This window comes from Eurytemora carolleeae, unplaced genomic scaffold (genome assembly GCF_000591075.1).
Source record: "Eurytemora carolleeae unplaced genomic scaffold, Eaff_2.0 scaffold179, whole genome shotgun sequence".
Lineage (NCBI taxonomy): Eukaryota > Metazoa > Arthropoda > Copepoda > Calanoida > Temoridae > Eurytemora > Eurytemora carolleeae.
This window is the reverse complement of record NW_019396088.1, coordinates 276,950-297,399: the sequence shown is the minus strand read 5'-3', so window position 1 is coordinate 297,399 and position 20,450 is coordinate 276,950. Positions and strand designations below refer to the sequence as shown.

The 20,450-nt window shown below is 32.5% G+C and overlaps 3 protein-coding genes and 1 long non-coding RNA gene across 4 annotated transcripts in view; all 4 read right to left on the bottom strand.

The window, feature by feature from the left end:
• Positions 1-113: 113 nt before the first annotated feature.
• Positions 114-2,129, bottom strand: LOC111718365 (uncharacterized). The gene is made up of 3 exons (XR_002769033.1): positions 1,971-2,129; positions 726-794; positions 114-153 (listed from the first exon to the last, which is right to left on the bottom strand). It is a non-coding gene; the product is annotated as an uncharacterized LOC111718365 (long non-coding RNA).
• Positions 2,130-4,782: 2,653 nt separating this feature from the next.
• LOC111718363 (protein ARV1-like) lies at positions 4,783-8,591 on the bottom strand. The gene is made up of 5 exons (XM_023493931.1): positions 8,427-8,591; positions 6,771-6,909; positions 6,075-6,213; positions 5,586-5,753; positions 4,783-5,428 (listed from the first exon to the last, which is right to left on the bottom strand). Exons 1-5 carry the CDS (start codon positions 8,575-8,577, stop codon positions 5,330-5,332), a joined length of 696 nt encoding a protein of 231 aa, XP_023349699.1. The 5' UTR covers positions 8,578-8,591; the 3' UTR covers positions 4,783-5,329.
• On the bottom strand, positions 8,561-12,134 carry LOC111718364 (uncharacterized). The gene is made up of 8 exons (XM_023493932.1): positions 12,046-12,134; positions 11,775-11,860; positions 11,023-11,088; positions 10,515-10,727; positions 10,202-10,281; positions 10,030-10,107; positions 8,981-9,082; positions 8,561-8,792 (listed from the first exon to the last, which is right to left on the bottom strand). The coding sequence occupies exons 4-8, from the start codon at positions 10,645-10,647 to the stop codon at positions 8,649-8,651; spliced, it is 537 nt and encodes a 178-aa protein (XP_023349700.1). The 5' UTR covers positions 10,648-10,727; positions 11,023-11,088; positions 11,775-11,860; positions 12,046-12,134; the 3' UTR covers positions 8,561-8,648.
• LOC111718362 (arginine/serine-rich coiled-coil protein 2) overlaps positions 12,102-20,450 on the bottom strand; it is a 10,893-nt gene continuing 2,544 nt past the window's right edge. Inside the window, exons 5-17 of the mRNA XM_023493930.1 lie at positions 19,501-19,629; positions 18,805-18,868; positions 17,735-17,951; positions 17,381-17,450; positions 16,881-16,947; positions 16,739-16,778; positions 16,299-16,353; positions 15,817-15,912; positions 15,411-15,447; positions 14,616-14,684; positions 14,108-14,166; positions 13,738-13,842; positions 12,102-13,304 (exon numbers count right to left, since the gene is read on the bottom strand). Of these exons, the coding sequence (XP_023349698.1) occupies positions 13,124-13,304; positions 13,738-13,842; positions 14,108-14,166; positions 14,616-14,684; positions 15,411-15,447; positions 15,817-15,912; positions 16,299-16,353; positions 16,739-16,778; positions 16,881-16,947; positions 17,381-17,450; positions 17,735-17,864 (909 nt within the window). The 5' untranslated portion in view covers positions 17,865-17,951; positions 18,805-18,868; positions 19,501-19,629 and the 3' untranslated portion in view covers positions 12,102-13,123. The remainder of the gene's footprint in view (positions 13,305-13,737; positions 13,843-14,107; positions 14,167-14,615; positions 14,685-15,410; positions 15,448-15,816; positions 15,913-16,298; positions 16,354-16,738; positions 16,779-16,880; positions 16,948-17,380; positions 17,451-17,734; positions 17,952-18,804; positions 18,869-19,500; positions 19,630-20,450) is intronic.

Below are 20,450 nucleotides of genomic sequence, written 5' to 3'. Positions count from 1 at the left end.
ATCCTTTCTCAAAATTAATCCAAAATAAAAGAGAATCATATAAACCCATTATTACCAAAATAAATCCTGAAAATTGTTAGGAGTAAAAATTGTATGTAAATTTATGAAGAATATTTCCCTGATAGCTTTCTCCGGAGTGACACATGCTTGTTCCTGGAACAAAGTCTTAATCAGGAGTTTATCACAACTAAACATTTCTGAGTAAAACTAACTCCACTCCCCTTTTTTACACAAGATTTTCAATTAATAGAAAAGTTACTTTCGTAGTCGACCCTAGAAATAATTTTCATCATTGGCCTGTAGATGGGTAAATACTATACAAATACATCCTAACTCTAATTTGAATCAAGAAACTAGTAAGTTTAGGATCAAAAGAATCAGGCAGAGAAACTTCTTCTCAAACAGTTGTTAAAACCTACAGTTAAAAGTACCTAAAATGATCATCCTAGGCTGATGCAGTTTTAACAAAAATATGATAGAAGATTTTTAAAACTATGTTTCTTCTTTTCTTCGCTAATTTTTATGCTAAAACTTCAATTTTAAATAATCTCTTTTTTAACGTTTCAGATTTGGGTTTTGAGAGCAAAAAGTTTTTCTTAAAAGTCTTAAGTTGATATTTTGAAACTTAAAACCGGATTCGAGGATTCCCATATTTTTCAGTATCCAGATCCAGATCACAACCTAATTCTGATCGCACAATTTAACCTTTAAAAAAGCATACCAACCTGCTTGTAAGTGTGTAAACTGTTGGCAAGAGCAAGCTCTAAGTCAGAGTTGAACTGAGAATCAGAACCCTAAATAATTTTTTTTGAAATAAATATATTCTAATTCTGTAGTCAACCTTTGAATAAAATGTGGAACTAACATCTACTCCTTTTACTCTATAGAGGTTTGGTCAATCATCATCACCAAATTTTAAAGTTAACTTCATTATCGACCCATAGATGGGTTGCATCACATTTCTATTTTTAATTAAGAATCTAGTAAGTTATGGATCAAAAACAAAAAAGAGGGCGTGTCTAGTGATGCTAATTTCTAGGCACCCCTTTTGTTAAGAATGGTGTATTTTGGATGCACTTTCTAATGGATGGTTCAGTTTAAAAATGACAGAGTTTACTATTATAATTTACCATGATATTGTAAATGAAATCCTAAATTGAGCTAAAAAAACAGATTTTTCCCATGACGCCCTTGAAAAAGTTTTTTTAATAGTTCTTTTTGTAGAAATTTTAAATATTTTATGTAGCTTTATTTTCCTTTCCTGATTTGATTTTGCATCAATGACACTGATTCTTAGTCTTTTTCAGGAGTCTGTTGCCGATCAAACAATCCCCTGACTGTTAGTTGGCTTTTTAGTCCTTGAATCTTGCAAGGCTAATCTTACATGCTAAATCTATCTTTGTTTGGCTTTATTTTCATGGCCTAAAATTCTGAGATACCTGAAATCTTAAGTATTATAATTGGACATTGAAAAATATTTATACGAATACCTTTTATGACCCCCCCCCCCCCTATCTATGCCCCTGATAAGGAGAAAGAATTGAGGATTTTTCCTGTTTCTTATTGATTGAGAGAATACAGGTGCAAAGTTAGCATCCTTTACCTCTATTATTACAGAAGTTATTACAAATTACTGGTCCTTTCAGGTTAAAATAAAAGTTACAACGTAATTCTGGGAATGTATTCAAATCCTCCAAGAATGTGGTATAATAGTATATTATAAGTTATCACAATTCGGCGTAAAACAGAGTAAATTTTTTTTGCGGGGGAAAATCTTTCCAAGTTTTTAAACAGTAAAGTAAAGATTTATTGTTGCAGAAAAAAAATCAAATATTAATTATTGAGAAGAAGACAGAGAATATATTAATAATGGCGCTGAAAAGTACATCAGCCATTTAAGTTTGAATTTAATATTATTATTATTATTAATATTACAAAACATCATTATTGAATAGAATTAATAAACATACCTGCGCCATTTCTGGAGTTTTAGTTCAGCAGAAATTATTTATTTTATTGTTTTGAAAATCCAGCGCATCGTGCCGAAGAGATACAACAGCTGTTAAACTACAGTACAGCTTCACGCATGGTGTTTATCATGTGCACTAGGATATTCTCTTAATCCAAATCTATCGGATACAGAAAAAAAAATCTTGAACTAAACTAAGCAAGCTCGATAAGGTCATTAAAAATTGGTTATGAATTTGCGTCTTTTATCACACAAAAAATAAAGTTCTTATCTATTAATATGAATATAAAAAGAGTTATATATGTGTGTGTATACTGTATATTAAATTACTAATCTAATTTAGAACATAATTCAGGATTTCGAATTAAAATTTTATTTGATCCTTGAATTTGCAACCTACTCTTCATTTACATGAATCTGCTAAGAAAAAAATAAACTGTAAATATAAAAAGTTTAAAAATATAAATATAAACAAAAACTTAAACTGGTTCAATAGTTACTTCTATCAACTTTACTTTGGACCTTAATCATCATTAAATGAAACATCAATTTAACAAAAAACGAATTTCGACCATATTAACAAAAGACACTCAAAGGGACTCTAAGCGTAGTAATTAGGTGACCCTCTCAAGCAAAGATGACAATGCCCGATTCACATAGGTACCCTTAAACCCTTCATCAAGGTTTGTAAGTGCAGTCTAATCCTAATCTTGCTATTATCCTTTTTTATTTCCAGCATAAGAAATGCGCAAGTCACTTTGAATAGAAACTACAAATGAAAATAAGAAGTTTTTACATTTATGAAAATTAGTGTCAAATTATTACTTGATCAAACAAAGCTTTCAAGGGTACCGTTGTGTATCGGGTATTGTAATCTTTGCATGGAGTGTCACCGAAAATTACACTTATAGTCACTTTAAGTCAACAAATAAAATAATTCATTGAGTCATCACCCTTATCTCGTCAGAAAGGGAAGCAGTCAGAATTTTGTCTTAAGTTTAAATGTACAGATTCACATTATTTTTTCAAAAGATTTAATTTTACAGAGGAGGTTGCAAATTAGCGTATTATTTTTTCATATTGGTTAAATTTTAAAAATTATTTCTTTAATTTCCTTCTTCGCCTCTCTTTGCTTTCCAATAGTTCTTAATTATTTTTGTTTCATTGTTTTAATTCAATTTTAAATTTAAATAAAAAAGGGCCCGGTCTCTTATTTGAAACAACCATTACAGGGGATATTAGTTCCACAGCTAACACTTGGGCCATTTCTAACAAATCTGCAAAGTTATCCTCAGACCCAGACCGAAATATATTTTCAATAAATTTGGAACTAACGTCTACTTTTTTAGTCTACAGAGGTTGAAAACGGTGAAGAGATTTAATGTAAAAAAAACTCCCATTATAATTTTGATTTTACAAAAAGTTTAGAATTGGGAATTATCCTCGTCATGTTTAATAAAATGTTAGTTAAAGTTTTTAAAATCGACTTATACTCTGGATATGGGCCGGGATCCCAAAAACCCAGTCTATCAATTTGTGCCCATTTCTAACACTCAGAGTTAGAAATGGGCTAAGTTTTAGTTTTGGAACAAATGTCCCCTGCATTGATGGTTCAAGAGGCCAAGGCTAAATTTAACTATAAAAGTTGTGCACTATCTGTAATTAATGTTATTACATAATTAGTCAAATAAATATATCTATTCATCTACACTCTAAGCGGGGTGGGGGATGGCAAGCCGCACCCGTATGGCCTCCATCCCGCAATTTACTCACAAACATACACTTGTGGCAACGCGCTCATCCGTGGCACTTCCTTAGGCGCACCCATATATCTTCCGGCTTATTAAAGAGGAATGCACCGTTTATTTAAGATTTTAATGACGTCATCACATCTATTTTAACCTTAACATAATAATCATATTTTTTTGGTAATATAAGTAAATATTCTCGCTTTCTAAGACAATTTTTGTTAAATTTCTGTCAAAAACTGATTGCGATTTCCTTAAATGTAATATTTTGTTCATGCCGACTGGTATTGATCTTCTCTAACAATTCAATCCTTACCAAAAATAACGCAGTTTTGTGTGCGATTCGGGTTTAAAATATCTAAAATCAGATAGATAGATAGATTTAGAAGAAAACCTTTGAAAATTCTGGTAAAATTAAATTTCTGTCTTCCTTCAAAAGCATTTGAAATAAGAATAACATCAGCAAACGTGTACAAGATATTATATTTTAGGATAAAATCGCAAGACATTAAGCCGGAAGGTATCTGGGTGCGGCTAAGGAAGTGTTACAGGTGACCGTGTTGCCGCAAGTCTATGTTCGCGAGTAAATTGCAGGATTTAGGCTATATGGGCGGCTTGCCATCCCCCCCTTCTACAGAACAATCAGAAAGACCCGGAATTAATTGACATTTAAGCGGCGACTTGACATATAAATCTTGGTCAATTTTGAATGTTTCAAATGCAGACATTTAGGAAAAGGCATAAATCGGGCCGGCTATTTAGTGAATATAGTTTCATGAATCATATTTGTACAATTAGATTGTAAAGTCGTCTGATTAATTGTAAATAAATTCCGGGTTTTTGATTAGGACCGTATTAAAATTAAACAATAACAAAAAGAGTAGTAGAACCCTTAAAAAAATGGAAGTTTAAAAAATGGAAGTTTTTGTATCTGCCTATAGCATGTAGTTGCATATCCCTACTCCACTAGTATTGAGTACACATTGTTTACATCTGAAACCAATTAAAAGTACAGTACAGATAAAAAGTGAGTACAGAACATGAAAAAAGGCTTAACGGTACAAATAAAGCACAAAAAAACGTATTTAATCAAACTCAAGTACATCAATAAAACAAATTTTGAAGGATCATGAGCTATGAATATGACTGCATACAAAAATTAATAACAGAACTTAAATTATAATCTTATCAAAGTTATTTAACAAACTTGTCACTTGTTGTCTCTCACTTTTGCTTCGTCACTGAAGTTTTAATAAAACCTGAATTATTTTATAAGAAAAATAATTTAAATAACCTGAATTGATAATTCTTATTCCGAATCAATTTTAGTTCTTGAGGCTGGTGGGTGTTGACTGTTGAGTGTTGATATATTCACAGCCGTTAGGAAATCTACAGAACATGTACGTACACATCCACGAGATTTAAAACAATAGCAGTTGTTGGAAATCCAAGTCCCACAGGATTAAGTAAGATGAGAAATCAGCTTGCAAACCTGAAGAGCTAGATGGAAAACAACAGTAACAGCAGCTAGCATATCTATAACAGCAGATGTCCATTGAACTCCACTAGATGAAGAACTAGATGATAAGAGCTGCAACAGCAGCTAGTAGATCTATAACAGTAGATGTCCATTGAAGTCCACTAGATGAAGAGCTAGATGGGAAACAACAGCAACAGCAGCGGATTGAATCTCACCAAACCCACTTAAAATCTAAATATAAATTCTTTTTTCAATGCAAGTTTTTGTCAGAGAATTAGAGATTAATCGTTTAAACTTTTCTTTATCTTAAAAAAACGAAGAGAAATGGAATGCTTTTAATCTGCGAAAAAAAACAATTTCAACTAATTTACAATTTTTAATAGTTTACCCTAAGAACATTGAAAGATGTGAGTAGGTAGATGAAGTCTACAAACCACCAGAGAAACTGAGTTGACTCTGTCCCCCATAGCAAGGCCAGGAGCTGGAGAAACCGAGTACAGAAGGACAGGAGTAGGCCGTCAAACAACCGGGGGTAGTTAACCGCCACAGAACTCATCTATTTATACAAGTCAATTAATAAAGAATAACATTTTAAATATTATGTGGCATATTTTCAACCAAAACATCCAAAACCTTTTGCTATTGTACCACATAACAAATGAAGTATCATTAAAAACTATCGTTGAATATTGTGTAACTGTATAAAACTTAGCAGAAGAAATTTTAGGAAATTTGCTTTTGATAAAAGAAAATGGCAAAATTTTAACAACTGTAACTTTAACAGTTTATTAGCCACAAACTACCAAACCTAAATCTACCTGGCATAGATGATAATAAACTAAAAAACAAGAATGCAAAATACCAAACCAAACTTAACCTTGAACAGCTGATAAAATGATACAATGAGAAGACAGATAGATATGTTGACTAGTAAACTGCTGACTGCCAAACCAAACTTGGCGTAGAATTCAAATTCACGTTCAAAGAACTGTCTGTCAGCTGAATCCATTGCCCATCTATAAATGAAAAATTAGTTACCTAGACAAAAGTTAATAATATGAATAATTATGAGGATTTAATTATTACAATAAAAAAACGTTTTAATTCATAAACTCATTCTCATCTAGAAGGGGAAAATTTATTTGGCGTACTTTCCTGTTTTGCCGTTTCTAAACTTTACATTTTACAACCTGGTCCAGCTGCTTAAGAGTTGGTGCTGTACTTGGAAATGGGTATTTGCATTTTTTACATATATAGATTTTTGCTGAATTTTGTTAAATAAAAATTTGAAAGAGAGTAGTTAAAATGTACCGGAGTTTTCCTTGACTACCTTGGTATTGAAATGTAATGCGTAGAACCCTGGTTTTACAGGTTAAAAAATAAAATAAATAGGAAGGATATAAAAAAACTCGTTAAGAAAAGAAAATAAATGTTCTAATTATTAACACCAGTGCTGCAAGTCTTTAAGTCCGATTCAGTTCTAATCCAGAATCATCCCCAGATCAGGGTTCTAGGACCGGTTTAGAACCATTTTAAAACTATATCAAGCTTTAAGACTCGCGGCACAGGCAACCTGCAGTAACTGTCCACAATAAGTGTGAGAAACGCCATTTTGTAGATAAGAGTCCGATGCTCTTGATTGATCAGAGAATGACGATATGCTGGCGGGTGCTGCAGAGCTAAATCTAGCAGAACCAAACAACCCTCATATTCTTGAAATAAAAATGAAAAGTTATTTATTCATGGCTAATATGTTCTCTTAATACACTCCCTCTCGTGTAGCAGCAAAAACTAACAGCTTTTATCGTATCAAAAGAGAACAATCTCACGGTGAAAATGCAGTGTATGCGTTAAGAAATAACAATTTGTTAAAGGGAGAGACCAGCTACAGGGTGTCCCAATAAACATGAGAATTCAGTGACGAATTCGATATCGTCTTTCTAAATAATTCTTTGATTTAGTATAGCACTGAGAAAGCTGTAATCTGGAAGAGTTTCGTCTGCTATGCCCACATTTTGTCTGTTTATATTTTGACGGTTTATACGGTTGTACTTAGTAAAACAAGAAAATTGCAGTATACAAACAGAGTAAACTTGTCAGCCTCCACTGTTCATCTTGCGAAGACATAACAGACACATCTTTACAGCCATTTACCGTTTTCATAAAATAAACTCTAGCAGACATTATAATATTAAGGCGATTGAAATTAGATATTACAATGCTAATTCACAACAAAGACGATATCGAATTCGTCACTGAATTCCCATATTTTTGGGACACCCTGTAGGTAACGTAGTTGAACTGAGATTGCAGTATTATAGAGAAAAAATTTAGGATTAATTTAAAAACAATGAGACGTTTTCTTTGTGTAAAATTTCTAAATGAGAGCTTAAACTCGTTAAAAAAAATTTACGAGGTGGATGGTCAGTAGAAGAAATGTTTTTACGATCATTTATAAACCGACAAAAAAAATATTTTATAGACTAATTTGCTGTTTAAAAACATATTTCTAAAAAATTAAACAAGCCATAGTAGAACCGCAGAATCAATAATTTCAATATCATCATCGACTTTGCTGTCTCATAATTTAATTCTCAGATTTCTTCCAAATTTCGTCTTCACAATTAAAATAAAGAAAACCTACAACAAGCTACCCGAGCTGAAAGATTTTAAAATGAATTTTAATTACTTATATGGTCAATGATTAATGTTAATTATCTTTCACAATCTGGATGTATAAGTGCCTCTAGTTGTTAGAACAGAATTTGTTTCATATTTTGTCCTTTGTCCGAATTTAATGAATTTAATCCGCGTCTCAAACTCCCTAAAAACCGGTTTCAATTGAGCGCCGTCTTAAATCTTGAAAAATTTAATACAATTTATAGTGGAACCCACCATATTTGAGCCGCGGCTTAAATTTAAGCCACGGCTCAAATTCTTTAAATTCGTTTTTTTTAAATTATTGCAAAAACTTGTTTTAGCCGACCAACCCTCCTGGTGAAATTTAACCAATTATATGCTCTTCTTTACAAATTGTACACCGTAAACATTTCTCATTGGCATCAGAGGAATCCAAAAATTTGTCTCTAAAATAATGCACTTTCAGGTAAATTACCAATGGGCTGATGCTTTTATTTTTAAAACCAAGGTTTTTTCCAACCCTGAGTTTATATAACACCTGAAATTACGTCCCGAGTCCCTTTCAGCTAAATGTGGCTAATATTATTACCTATATATTTATCTACATAATCCTTGCACTGTGTGCACTCAATGAGCTTGATGATTCCTGTGCTCTTGTACAGCTTCTCATCATACACCTCCCTCTTCTCTTCACCCTTCTCATCCAGCACCTCAACACCACAGTTCACACAAACCGTCATTGTTTATTATTCAATTATTGTTTAAAATATTATTCACTAGTTCAACTACGGAGGTTTAATTGTTTACAGTTTTATTTTTTCCCTTTCTTCTTCCCACCAGCAGCAGCTTTGGATGCTTTAGTTTCAGTGGCAGCTTGTTCTTCAGTTACTAGAGGTAGGAGGTAGTAGTTCACAATTCGGGCTATTTCTAGCTCAGTTAGATTACCAGTTCGAACCTGAATGTATTCAAATTTATTAGGAACAACGACGTAAATTAATTTCAGCTTCTATCAGCTTTTTATCTCAATACTAAGCAAAACTAACAATGTTGAAAAGTCCGGAATTCTATTTTTTTTAATTTAGCCTTCCATTGTTTTTCAATGAAATATCTATAAGAAGATTAAAAATTCGTACTAAAGACTACCTCTATTTCTCGTTTATCTTGGAGTTCAATAACTATGGTTGGTTCTCTTCTGTCATCAACAATATCAACCTTGGTAAGAACTTTGATATTTGTCTCCAGTACCTAATCAATAATCATATATATATCTATAAATTATATAATAAAGCTCTTTGCTCATGTATATATATCGCTATATATTTATATATATGTTGGCTGGCCAAACGGCTCGGCTTGATATTTTTTTCTTCAAATTTCGATTTAAAAAAAAAATTCACAGGCAAACGCCGGGCACTTGAGCTAGAATATATAAAGATGTAATATCTATCTGTTTGTTAATATGTCCGATCATAACTCAGGAACCCCTTGACCTATTCTAAGTTGAGTGGGTCAACATTTATGGGGAAAAATCTGAACTCGTGTATTACGAGTAAGCGATGGTAAACGGCGAGAGTAAGTTAGAGTAACCTGGGCAACACTGGGTTCTCAAGCTATTCTAATAAAAATTGAATAAAGGGATTGTTCAACAAAATCAAAATAACGGAATTTAGGAATCGGGGGACATCTTTGAACGATGTGGTTGTGTTAATTATTACAAGATTTACTTAAAGTAGTTTAACAATTAAAAATCCTTTTAATATCAAATAAGAGAGTAGTAACAAGAGTAGTTTTTCGAACAACGTTGAGCTGAGTTGCATAATTACAATACATTCACATTATGTAAAATATATTTTGATCAGTGGTCAGGATCCGTATCCGTTAAAAAAAAAGAAATATCATAAAAAGTCCTTATCATAAAATGGTTCAATAAGCTTTGGCATTAAAAAAATATCCTGGATACGGATTCACATAATATTCGGATATTTTAATTATTCTTTTGTTAATCGACAATGCTGCTACTTCCACTTATTGGTAGCACAAGTAATCCACGAAACAATTGTTCGATTCGTTAGACATTTTATAACAGTGATTTAGGTGCGACTTCCTCGCCTGGGAAATCGCAGCTAAATCAAAGCTAGAGAATGTTTAACGAATCGGATAAATGAATTTTTAATTTTAAAAAATCATCTAACCTTGGGTCTATTCCAGAAGTACATAAAATTGCGGATACTCTGGTAGTCCTCTCTCATCGGGTCAAATGTGTAAGTTATCTAAAAATATATTTATCTGTGTTTAAAGCGTTTAAAGGAAATGAAGACGTAAATACAAGTGCATTTGCATATTTAAAGTGGATGAAAATGTCACCTTTTTAGCTGGTTGAATATTTGCAGCTTTAAGCTCATGGAGAAATAATTCAGTATTGCTGAGTTTTCGTCCGACACGTCCTGAAAATTAAATTTTTTAAGCGACAACGGGAACAAAATCTAAAATCTTTTCTTCTATGTGTTCCCAATATATCTTCCGGTTCTAGGAAAGATTTTAAAAATGGTTATCTTCTGGCAAAAACATATCAACTTTGAAATATGAAATAATGAAACGCCATTTTTTCTCCCTCCCCCCCCTCGTCCAAGTTAGAAGGAAGGATTTTTTCAAATCTTTTAACCTTGAAAAATATTACCTTCGAATGGAATATAACCAAGATGTGTTCTAACACTAGTAACCAGGGGTGTTCCAGCTCCAAGGGAGGTTGCCACGGGTTTAAAAGCTGATGGCTTAAGACAGATTCGAGAGAAATGAACTAACCCCTGCATGGTTCAGGGAGCAGGATGGCGGAAAACTATAAAAGGCGGATGTGGTCGAATGCTGAGAACGCAGTTATAAAAACTAAACCCTGAAATTTGAAAATTAAAAGCTGAGCTCTCTGAGCCGGGGTTACTAACAGATAATATTGAAATTTGATAATGATATCTTATATTAAGGAAAATAATGCATGAATATAAATTTGTTTAGAAACAATTAAAATTAAAAATGTTCAACGCTATATTAAAATGAATTCGGTTTATAAATTCAGATTATTTTCCGACATTTCAGAGAGGATCAAAGCAAATTAGATCCTGACCACATATTTATAGCTTGTCTTTTTCGCTCCTTAATAAAACTAAACCCATGATTATTTCAACACCAACCTGGTTTATTTGAGTTCTTGACTTTAGATTTCAAATCCAAACTGTTCCAGGATCTTGGGAGACACCCTGCAACAAACATAATTTAATTCAGAACAAACAAAAAAACTGAAGAACAGTCGAAGATTAAAACACCGAAGATACTAATATCGTATTTGATCCAAATTTTGATTTTAAAGAATGACTTACAGATTTGTGATAAACAATTTCAAATTAAAAATGCCGAAAGGAACCTAACATGTGAATATATTAGCTGTTTTAAATCATAAAGTCTTCGAACGACTTTGTGACCATGCTTTGTAGTAATTTGATGTTTATCCTGTTTAATATTTAGGTTTAGGTCATATTTTCAATTGATCTCTCATTGAAAGAATTGCATTTTCATTTTACAATGAAACACTTTAACCTTAAATTGTGCAGCAATAGGGAAGATGTCATCGTTTTTCTACCCAACAAATGATAAAATTCTGTCAATTCTGTCAGTTTCCACTCTCGGTATGAACCTGCAAATCCCTTTGGCAGAGAAACCAACGTGTGAAGTTGTCAAATTTTAAGTGAATAAAACAATAATATCTTTATCGTTTTTGCTCGTTTTAAGATTGAAAAACATCAGTAACAATTTCACATTGATACTTACAAGGAGGTTTAAAGGGTACCATAGTGACTTGAGAATGCGACACTTTGGACTAAAAGTTAAATAAACGTTGACAGTCTAGTTTCAGGGACAAATATAAAAAAACTCGAATGAGACCAACCTGATAATTCCGATACAGATAGTGAAGATGATAAAGTTTCCAACAACAGCCTGGTTAGCCTTGCTCGATTCTTCAGTAGGGTCAACCTAAACAATCAATCAGTCAATGTATCTGTCTTTATCTCAAAACAATCAATCAATCCACCAATTGATTAATTGATAGCACGACCGATGAAATTACGGCATTAAATTAATATTTACTTGAAAATCACTCCAAATATTCAGCGATTTAAATTATTTTCTAATATAACTAATAATACATTATATATTACCTGAGGGGGTGCGGGGCCTCCCAAACGAATCATTTTACTATTAATAAATTTTAAAATTCTGAAACAATGTACAATTATCAATTATGCGTGTTACACAATGTAATTCCCAAAGCCAGTAGTAAACAGGTTTTTGAATTTACTAATTCATTAGTAGTGAAGTTTGATTTTTAAGTTAGCCCTAGATTAAAATTACTGCTTTTAAACGTTTTTAAACAGTTGCATATTTTTAATCGGTCTTGCTTGTTCCCAATCACACTTGAAACATTTCTAGTCCATATTGAACTTCATTTAGATTCAAGATTGCCATGATCATGCTAATTATTTTATTCCGCTTCTTTAAGGAACTGTAAGCGTAATTTTAAATGACTCTCCATCTAAAGGTGACCATGCCTGTTTCACAACGGTTCCCTTAAAAACTTTGTCTGATCAAGTATGAAGTTGGCATCAATAGTAATGATTTTGAAAACTGAATAAATAATTGTAATCTCTTTAGTGACTTGTGAATTTATACTTCAGGAAAACATAAATGAATTATCGAAATTTAACACTTTAAACCCCAGAACAACTACAATATCTTCGATTCTTTTTTTAGACAGGTTTCAAGATTACCGTTGTGAAACCCTTGCCATCTCAGCAAGGAGGATCACTTGAAATTACGCTTACAGTAAATAAAGCTACACTGCCGGAAACCAGTGTAAATCTAATACCCCATGGACCGCATTTAATGAGTTGGGAGTAAGCCGCTAAACTACCCACGCCAGTTCAAGTACTTTACTCAAGTTCACCGACAATTCAACCCATTCAGACAACAACAAGTAACAGGATTTTAGTGACATGGATAATTCAAAAATTAAAAACTTCAAGTTGAACAATCAAAAGATTTGCTTTTACGTGGATCAATTCACGCCTTCTCGACATTCATTAAATTCGATCTCTGTTTACAATGGAATAAATAAATAATGAACAGGAAAATTGAAATGGACGAAATACGTTAATACTTCCTAATTGATCAAACTTTGAAATTGAATCAATAAGAGAGTTTCTAGCTCTGAATCTGTATCATTTATGATTGCTCAGCTCAGTAGTCCACTAGTCTGCCTTCCGTTTTGTTTCTTGATTCTCTTCTTGAACTTGATCTTGACCTTGATTTTCTTCCTCCATCCCGGGATCTTGATCTTCGCCGGTTTCTACTTCCCTTATCCCGGGACCTTGATCTTCGTCGGTCCTTGCTTCGTGATCTTCGATTTCTCGATCTAGACCTAAACATAAAACAACCAATCATGCATTACAAATAAACTTCATAAAAATTTTAAGGCAAAATATACATAATACAATAAAACATCTTTGAGAAGTAAAAAAGAAAGAATGCCACAAAAATTTACATTCAACTTGTCTTAGCCATTAATACAAAGATAGATCCTACAATTACAATTTTTTTAAACATACTTATGAGAATCGTTACGACACTTAATATTCGAAATAAAAAATTCATTATGCAGTTGTCATTCTCTCTCCACCGAGCAATTATCTCAAAAATCAACCTTGAATCAGAGAATGGAGATTCAACCTAACAGTTGTTGGTGAAAATTTTGTAGGTTTAACAATAAAGTTAGCAAATCTTCTGTCTGAAACTTTGCTTTACGTCATAGTTTTCAAAACGTTCCGAGTTTTGAAGAATAATCTAGTTTTTACCTTATTCTCTCCCTAGACCTGGACCTTGAGGAACTACGCTCCAATCTTCTCTTTTCCCTTTCTTTAGCCTTCATCTTCTCAGAAATCTCACGCAGCTCTTCTTCTCTACATCAAAGCAAACAATCTCAATCAATCAATCAATCAATCAATAAATCAATCAATCAATCGATAAATCAATAAATTAATAAATTAATACAGCAACAAATCAACAAATCAATAATTAAATTAATTTACGATTCAAAAAATAAATCTTCTCAGAGATATCACGCAGCTCTTCTTCACTACACCAATCAACCAACTAACCAAAAAATAAATAAATAAATCGACCAATCAATCTATCCATATCAATAATCAATAAATCTTTAACAACCTGAAAAATTGCTCCTCCTCTAGTTTCCGTAATCTCTCTTGTTCTGCTTTTTTATCCTCCTAAAATAAGGAGAGAAAAATTTAATTCAAATCTGAAACCGAATTTTTAGCATGTCGGCACTAAAAAATGAAAATATAATTTGTTTTAACAAAACTTGAGAGTATAAACTGTACAGGCTGATCCCGAAATAAATTTAATAATATCTGAATGATTAGTTTTAAATTTTATTGGATTGTTTGCGGTTTGGGTTAAACTCTCTTGAGTAGCGTTCCTATTTACACAAAAGATAGAAGTGCGATCAAAACCAAATTCAATCCGGTATCAGCCTATACCCTTTCATTTTTGCGAACGCTCCCTTTATTACAAAATATCTATACAAATATTCACGCAAGGAACTTCAGATAGGCGTCTCAAGGGTCTCGATGAAAAGCTAAAGTGATTAGCTTTTAGCCTATACCCCCTTTCATTTTTCCTTTACTGTCCCTAAATATTTAATCATGCCTGATACCTTGTAAGTTCTTTTTATTTGCTGCTGCATTTTTTTGCGTATTTTCTCCTTGAGAGCAAGGGTATCCTCCTAAACAAATATGCCGCGTTCGTTTTTAAGAAAACAAACATTAAGTTAAAATAAAGAACAAGGGAAAATTTTTGAAGCCCAAACTACAATTGCGTGGAATTCGAATAACTTTAAAAAAGAAATTCAGAGAAACATATTTCTCGGAAATTTATGTTGGGAAAAGAATCTAAGAGAATTCAATAACTTTTACTTCAAAAAAAAAATAATAAACCCTGCAAAACTTGGATAATCTTCTGAACAAATGCAACGGGAGGGATATATTTATATGTTAGCAATGGCTGGCCAAACAGCTGCACCAAACGGACTGAAATTTTTTAAAGGGAACTCATGGGTGCCTTGGGAGTAAAAAAGGCTAAACAAATTGTGACAAATTTTTTTTCAAATATTGAATCTTTTTTTTTAATCACAGACAACGCCGGGCATTTTAGCTTGTATATCTGTAAAGCATGAATCTCTGTTTGTTGGTTTGTATGACCGATCATAGGTCAGGAGCCGAATGATATGCCTCAAAGTTTGATTGGGTAATTCGGTAGAACCAAGGGAAAGTTCTTAGCTTGGTTAAAAGCTACAATTGAGTAGGTGGACTAGGAAAACTAAGTTTTTTAGGCAGAACTGGGTTCCCAAGCTGGTGTATAAACAACACACAAGGGTAGAACATTAATAATAAAAAAATTGAATATATTTAATATTTTTAATCCGTAGAAGAAAAAACTAGAGCTTACTGACTTTTGCAGAAGAGGACTCTTTTATCTTTTTTTCAACCCTGAAACAAAAATTAAAATTTGTAGAATTCAGAGTCTAGAACTTTTGACTGGACAGAAAGAGTTAAACTTAATATTTTCTCCTCGCTGTGAGATAACCAATTATCTCAATGATTGAATCCAAAGTTTAGGCCAATATATTTGGTTAGATAACCAATTATCTCAATGATTGAATCCAAAGTTTAGGCCAATATATTTGGTTAGAACGAACTTAATTAATTCCATCCATTCCAAAGTATTTTCCTGGCGAAAATGTTAAAAATCTTATTACAAATATTATTTTCGCAAAATAAACATTTTTTGTTATATGCATGAATTAAAGCTTGTATTTTTTCATGTGGTTTGAGAGTTTGTGATGATTTGTTGTATACCTTTGTTTGATTTTGTGACTAATTTTTTTAGACTCGTTATCCGAGTCCATAGAGAGTTCAGAGTCTGATTCATTCTCTTTCCGTCTCCCATAGTACCTGATCAATACAATAATTGACTTTTTTAAATTCTAGAATTACAATCTTATTGATTTTTAGATTATAGGGACTGTCGGTATTCAAAGCGAATCTCCGTTTATAGAGGGTATTGCCTGATTCACAACGATACCCTAAAACTTTAATTTGAGTGACAATATGTATGATTATGATATCAAAGTTTTCTTACCTCAAAAACGTTCTAAATTGAAAACCAAAATTGGCAAAGAAAACCTAATTTTCAAAGACATGATGGATATTTCATGCATTCTTTATCAGACAAAGCTATAAGGGTACCGCTGTGAATCGAACACATCCTACATATCCTCTATACACGGAGAGTCACTTGGAATTACGTTTACAGTTCCTTCATTCTGTGAATATCTCACCGTTTAACAGGAGGTGGTTCAATACAAGGCACTGCCCCCGGTACACTGAGTACACCTAACCCAATAACAGTTTTATTAGAATTCATTGGCTCATTAGTAAGTCTGAGTAAAGACATTGTTTTCTTTAAAAAAAAAAACGAAAAATTATAAGTTTTAAAATTATAATAAAGGATAAGGAACATAATAAGGAAATATTCTAATAAAAAAATACTTTTGAACAAACGAAATCAGTATCTTGATTGATCTAACGTTATCTAATCAAATCACACTGTACAGGGATTGTGATTGATGCCATCAGAAGGGTATATATTTTGAAGATTTGAGAAATGAAGTTGAAGGAATTTTTTAATGGAACGGGTGGGTAAAAGGATTTTAAAGAAAACATAGTAATCCTTTAAAAAGTTTTTAAAGATTGTTTCAGAAATTTCTGAAGTTCTCACCTAAATTCTCTGATGGATTAACCAATGCTGCGCTTTCAACCTAAAATATAATACTTGAAAAAAAATTAAACCATTTTAAATCTACAATTTGTATCTGCTTTAAACTCTGAGCAATCCCTTAATTTTTATTTTTATTTTCTACCTTGGGTATTTTTGGTTTAGTATCTTCATCACTAGAAGCATGCTTGTTTCTGTACTTGGATCTGTATCTGAAAGAAAAATCCAGTTTTAATTAAATTTGTGAATTAGTAAAAACACTCCAGCACTCTCTCTCAACCTTTCAATCAAACCTTCGAGAATTTATCCTTTAAAGTTTCTAGCCATTTGGGGTAAATTCTAATTTAAGTGGGAAAACGTTAATGAGAGAATACGTCACATGATTACTGAGTAGTTTTATTTTTTAATAATAAAGATCTTCCCTAATAAATAATTATAATGTTGGCTGTAGCTGGCCAAACGATTGGACCATGGGTACTAAAAAAAAGTTTGGAATATTTCGAAATTCCACGGGCAACGTCAGACACTTCAGCTATTACCAAACTCGGATAAACGCCGGGATTAACTTTGAATATGACGAATAATATAAACTTGGGCAACGCCAGACATTTCAGAGCTAGCTGTAAATATTATCTAACTGCTTACCCATTCTTGTTCTCTTCGTCGTCAGAGGAATCTGAGGAGTCCTTCGTCAATTCGTCCGGATGTGGAATTTCTAGAAAATAAAGAATCAAGTTCAAGTGTCCACTCCCCTGATGCAAAAGCCTGCAAGTCAATTGGGTAGAAAACCGTGATTGAAAATAATCAATTCTCAAAGAGAAAAACAAAAATAATTCCATCAATTTAGCCCAGACAAAGGGAAAAATGTGTACCTTTGTGAATAGATCGACATTTAACCCTTTAATTGGAATTTCAATTCGAATTTTATAATTTCAATTTATCTTCTAACCATTAAGATAAAAAGAATAAAAATCCCAAAATTGAATTTAAAATGTTTACTTGGCAGAGGCGGGACGAAGCCTGGTGGTATTCCCTCCTGAGTTGTCTGGGGCGGGGGCGTGGCTTCTCTCTCCAGAAAGTCCAGAGCTCCCAGGGTGTCAGGTTTAGGAGGCGGGGGATAGGCCAGCATAGAAGGATGGTGATTAGTTGGAGGTTTATATTGAGATTGATGGGTGGAGAGGTGAGGCGCTGCGGACTTAAATACTGGTTCATCTCCCTAGTTTAGTAAATATGTAAACAATTACCGGTTAAAGGGACTGTTTCAAGGGAACCTCAATGTAAAGATGACAATGCCCGATTAAGAACGGTACCATAAAAACCTTTCCCAAATCAAGAATGAATAAGATGTTCATTTTTTATAAAAAAAAACTATTTTTCATTTGTGGTTTCTCTGCAAAAGAGACTTGCGCATTTCTTACTAAAATAAACAACAGGGAAAATTCACAGAAATAAATCTAGATTCTATTCAGAAAACGACTTTTGGCCAATTTCTTAGACGCTTTACCATAGGTAGAACCATAGTCACACTATGGTTACGCTTTACCAGAGCAGTGCAGAATGTAGATAGATAGATACGACATATAGTTGTACCTATGGTTAAATGAATAAGAAATTGGCCAATTATAACTTCCACATTTTTCATCAGATTAAGGTGTCAAGGATACCGTTGTTTATCAGACATATCTTTTCTTGCATAGATGGTCACTTACAGTTAAGCTTACAATCTCTTCAAGAATAAATTATTTTGTAAAGCCGGTGTGTTGTGTAGCACTTTAAAAAAATTAAAATAGCCAACTGAATTTAGAAGCAGTCTTAACCACGTTATTACGTTACACTCAAACGTCAAAAGCTTAATAAAATAACATCTTTTTTTAATTTTAGCGGATTTTTCTTTTCGAATTTGCGCATTTCCAACAGCAAAATTCTAAATATTTCCCTAGGATTATTTTTTCAATGTTTTATGTTCCACAAATCTTACGTGGGGTCATTTGAGGTCCCACACAAAATTTGGGCCGGATCGGTTCAGTCGTTTATTTGATACAAACAGATTGCTAAGGAATCAAATTAACCTCATTTTTAAAAGTTATTCTCCCCACATCAACTGGAGACTGGGAACCTCTTCTCAAACTACATCTAGACAAACACGAGTTTAGTTTTAAACCTAGCTGGATAGGTCAAAGTTAAAATAATCAACCAACCAATCAATCATACTTTTAGGGGCACCAAATATGACCACATCAAAATCTCACCGTGACTTGTACTAAGCTGCTAAATAAGGTTTATAATTTGGAGATGAAGCTATTATATCCTTTAAATAAGATAATCCACTGATAATTCAATTTTCAGGCTGTACTGTTTTAAATTACCAAAAAAATGGTCTGCACTCAAAAATGACAGGAAAACATTTTTTTTATTTTTTTTTAATGAGATTTGTTTTTCCCGGGACATCATGTAAGTTAGGTTAAAGTAAAAATAATTTACCAATAATGAGCTAACAATGACAAATGACAGGAAATTGTAACTATAGTTATAAAATATTAAACGAGAGTTGCTTGTGAACATGATCAAATCTTAGAATTTTTCTAATACGAAAGTTTTGAGAGGCAAGTTTTTAATATTGATCTGCCAGGGGTTGTAATCTGGCAGCACATTCATTTGTTCACGCTTCATTTATTCGGAAAAGAATGTTGACTAGAATCCAGCTGCCTAAGGGCAGTAAAACTTAGTAATATGAAATAAAATATTAAAATTATCAAAAAATTTACCTGGAGGAAGATTTCGACCCTGATCTGGATTTAGATCTCGATCTTGATCGTGATCTTGTTCTTGTTCTTCTAGTTCTCGCTTTTTGCTTGGATCTTGATCCAGACTTTGTTCTTGATCTCTTCTTTGAACTAGAATTACGTTAAAATTTAGCTTTCTTTTAGTTTTCCTTGATTTTAATAAATAAACAAGATCCGAACTCCGGATCTATTAATCAAATCAAATCAAATCAAATCAAATCAAATCAAATCAAATCAAATCAAATCAAATCAAATCAAATCAAATCAAATCAAATCAAATCAAATCAAATCATGAGTGTTAGGAAAAGCTTCAGGCTCCACTCTACAGCTTGGAGTTTCAAGTCCTGCCTGAGAGATGGGTTTTCAGCCCGGATTTGTTTAATGTTTATGCCGTTAATAAATTTAATGTTTAAATTCGGCGAAATATTCTCAGCAACACGACCAAGTTTGAGCCATGCAACCATTTTTAGCTCCCTTTCATTCATGGATGACCATTTGTATGCTAAATATGAATGAATGAAGGGGAGCCCCACAATGGTTTGTTTTGTTACTGATATGCATTCTTATGAATACATAGCAGGGAATTGTGTATAATGTTTATAAATATTACAGTGAAAAGTTAAATTTAAACATGATTCAGACTAATGGTCATGTTGGAGATAACTAAATGAAATACTTAATCTTAACAAAGTAAATTTTAAATTGCAATTGATACATAAAATGATTGATTTGATAATAGTTTTAAAATAGATCAAGAATTTGATTAATTATTTTGAACTGGAATGTTAAAAGTGTATATAAAATGATTGATTTGATAATAGTTGTAAAATAGATCAAGAATTTGGTTAATTATTTTGAACTGGAATGTTAAAAGTGTATATAAAATGATTGATTTGATAATAGTTGTAAAATAGATCAAGAATTTGGTTAAT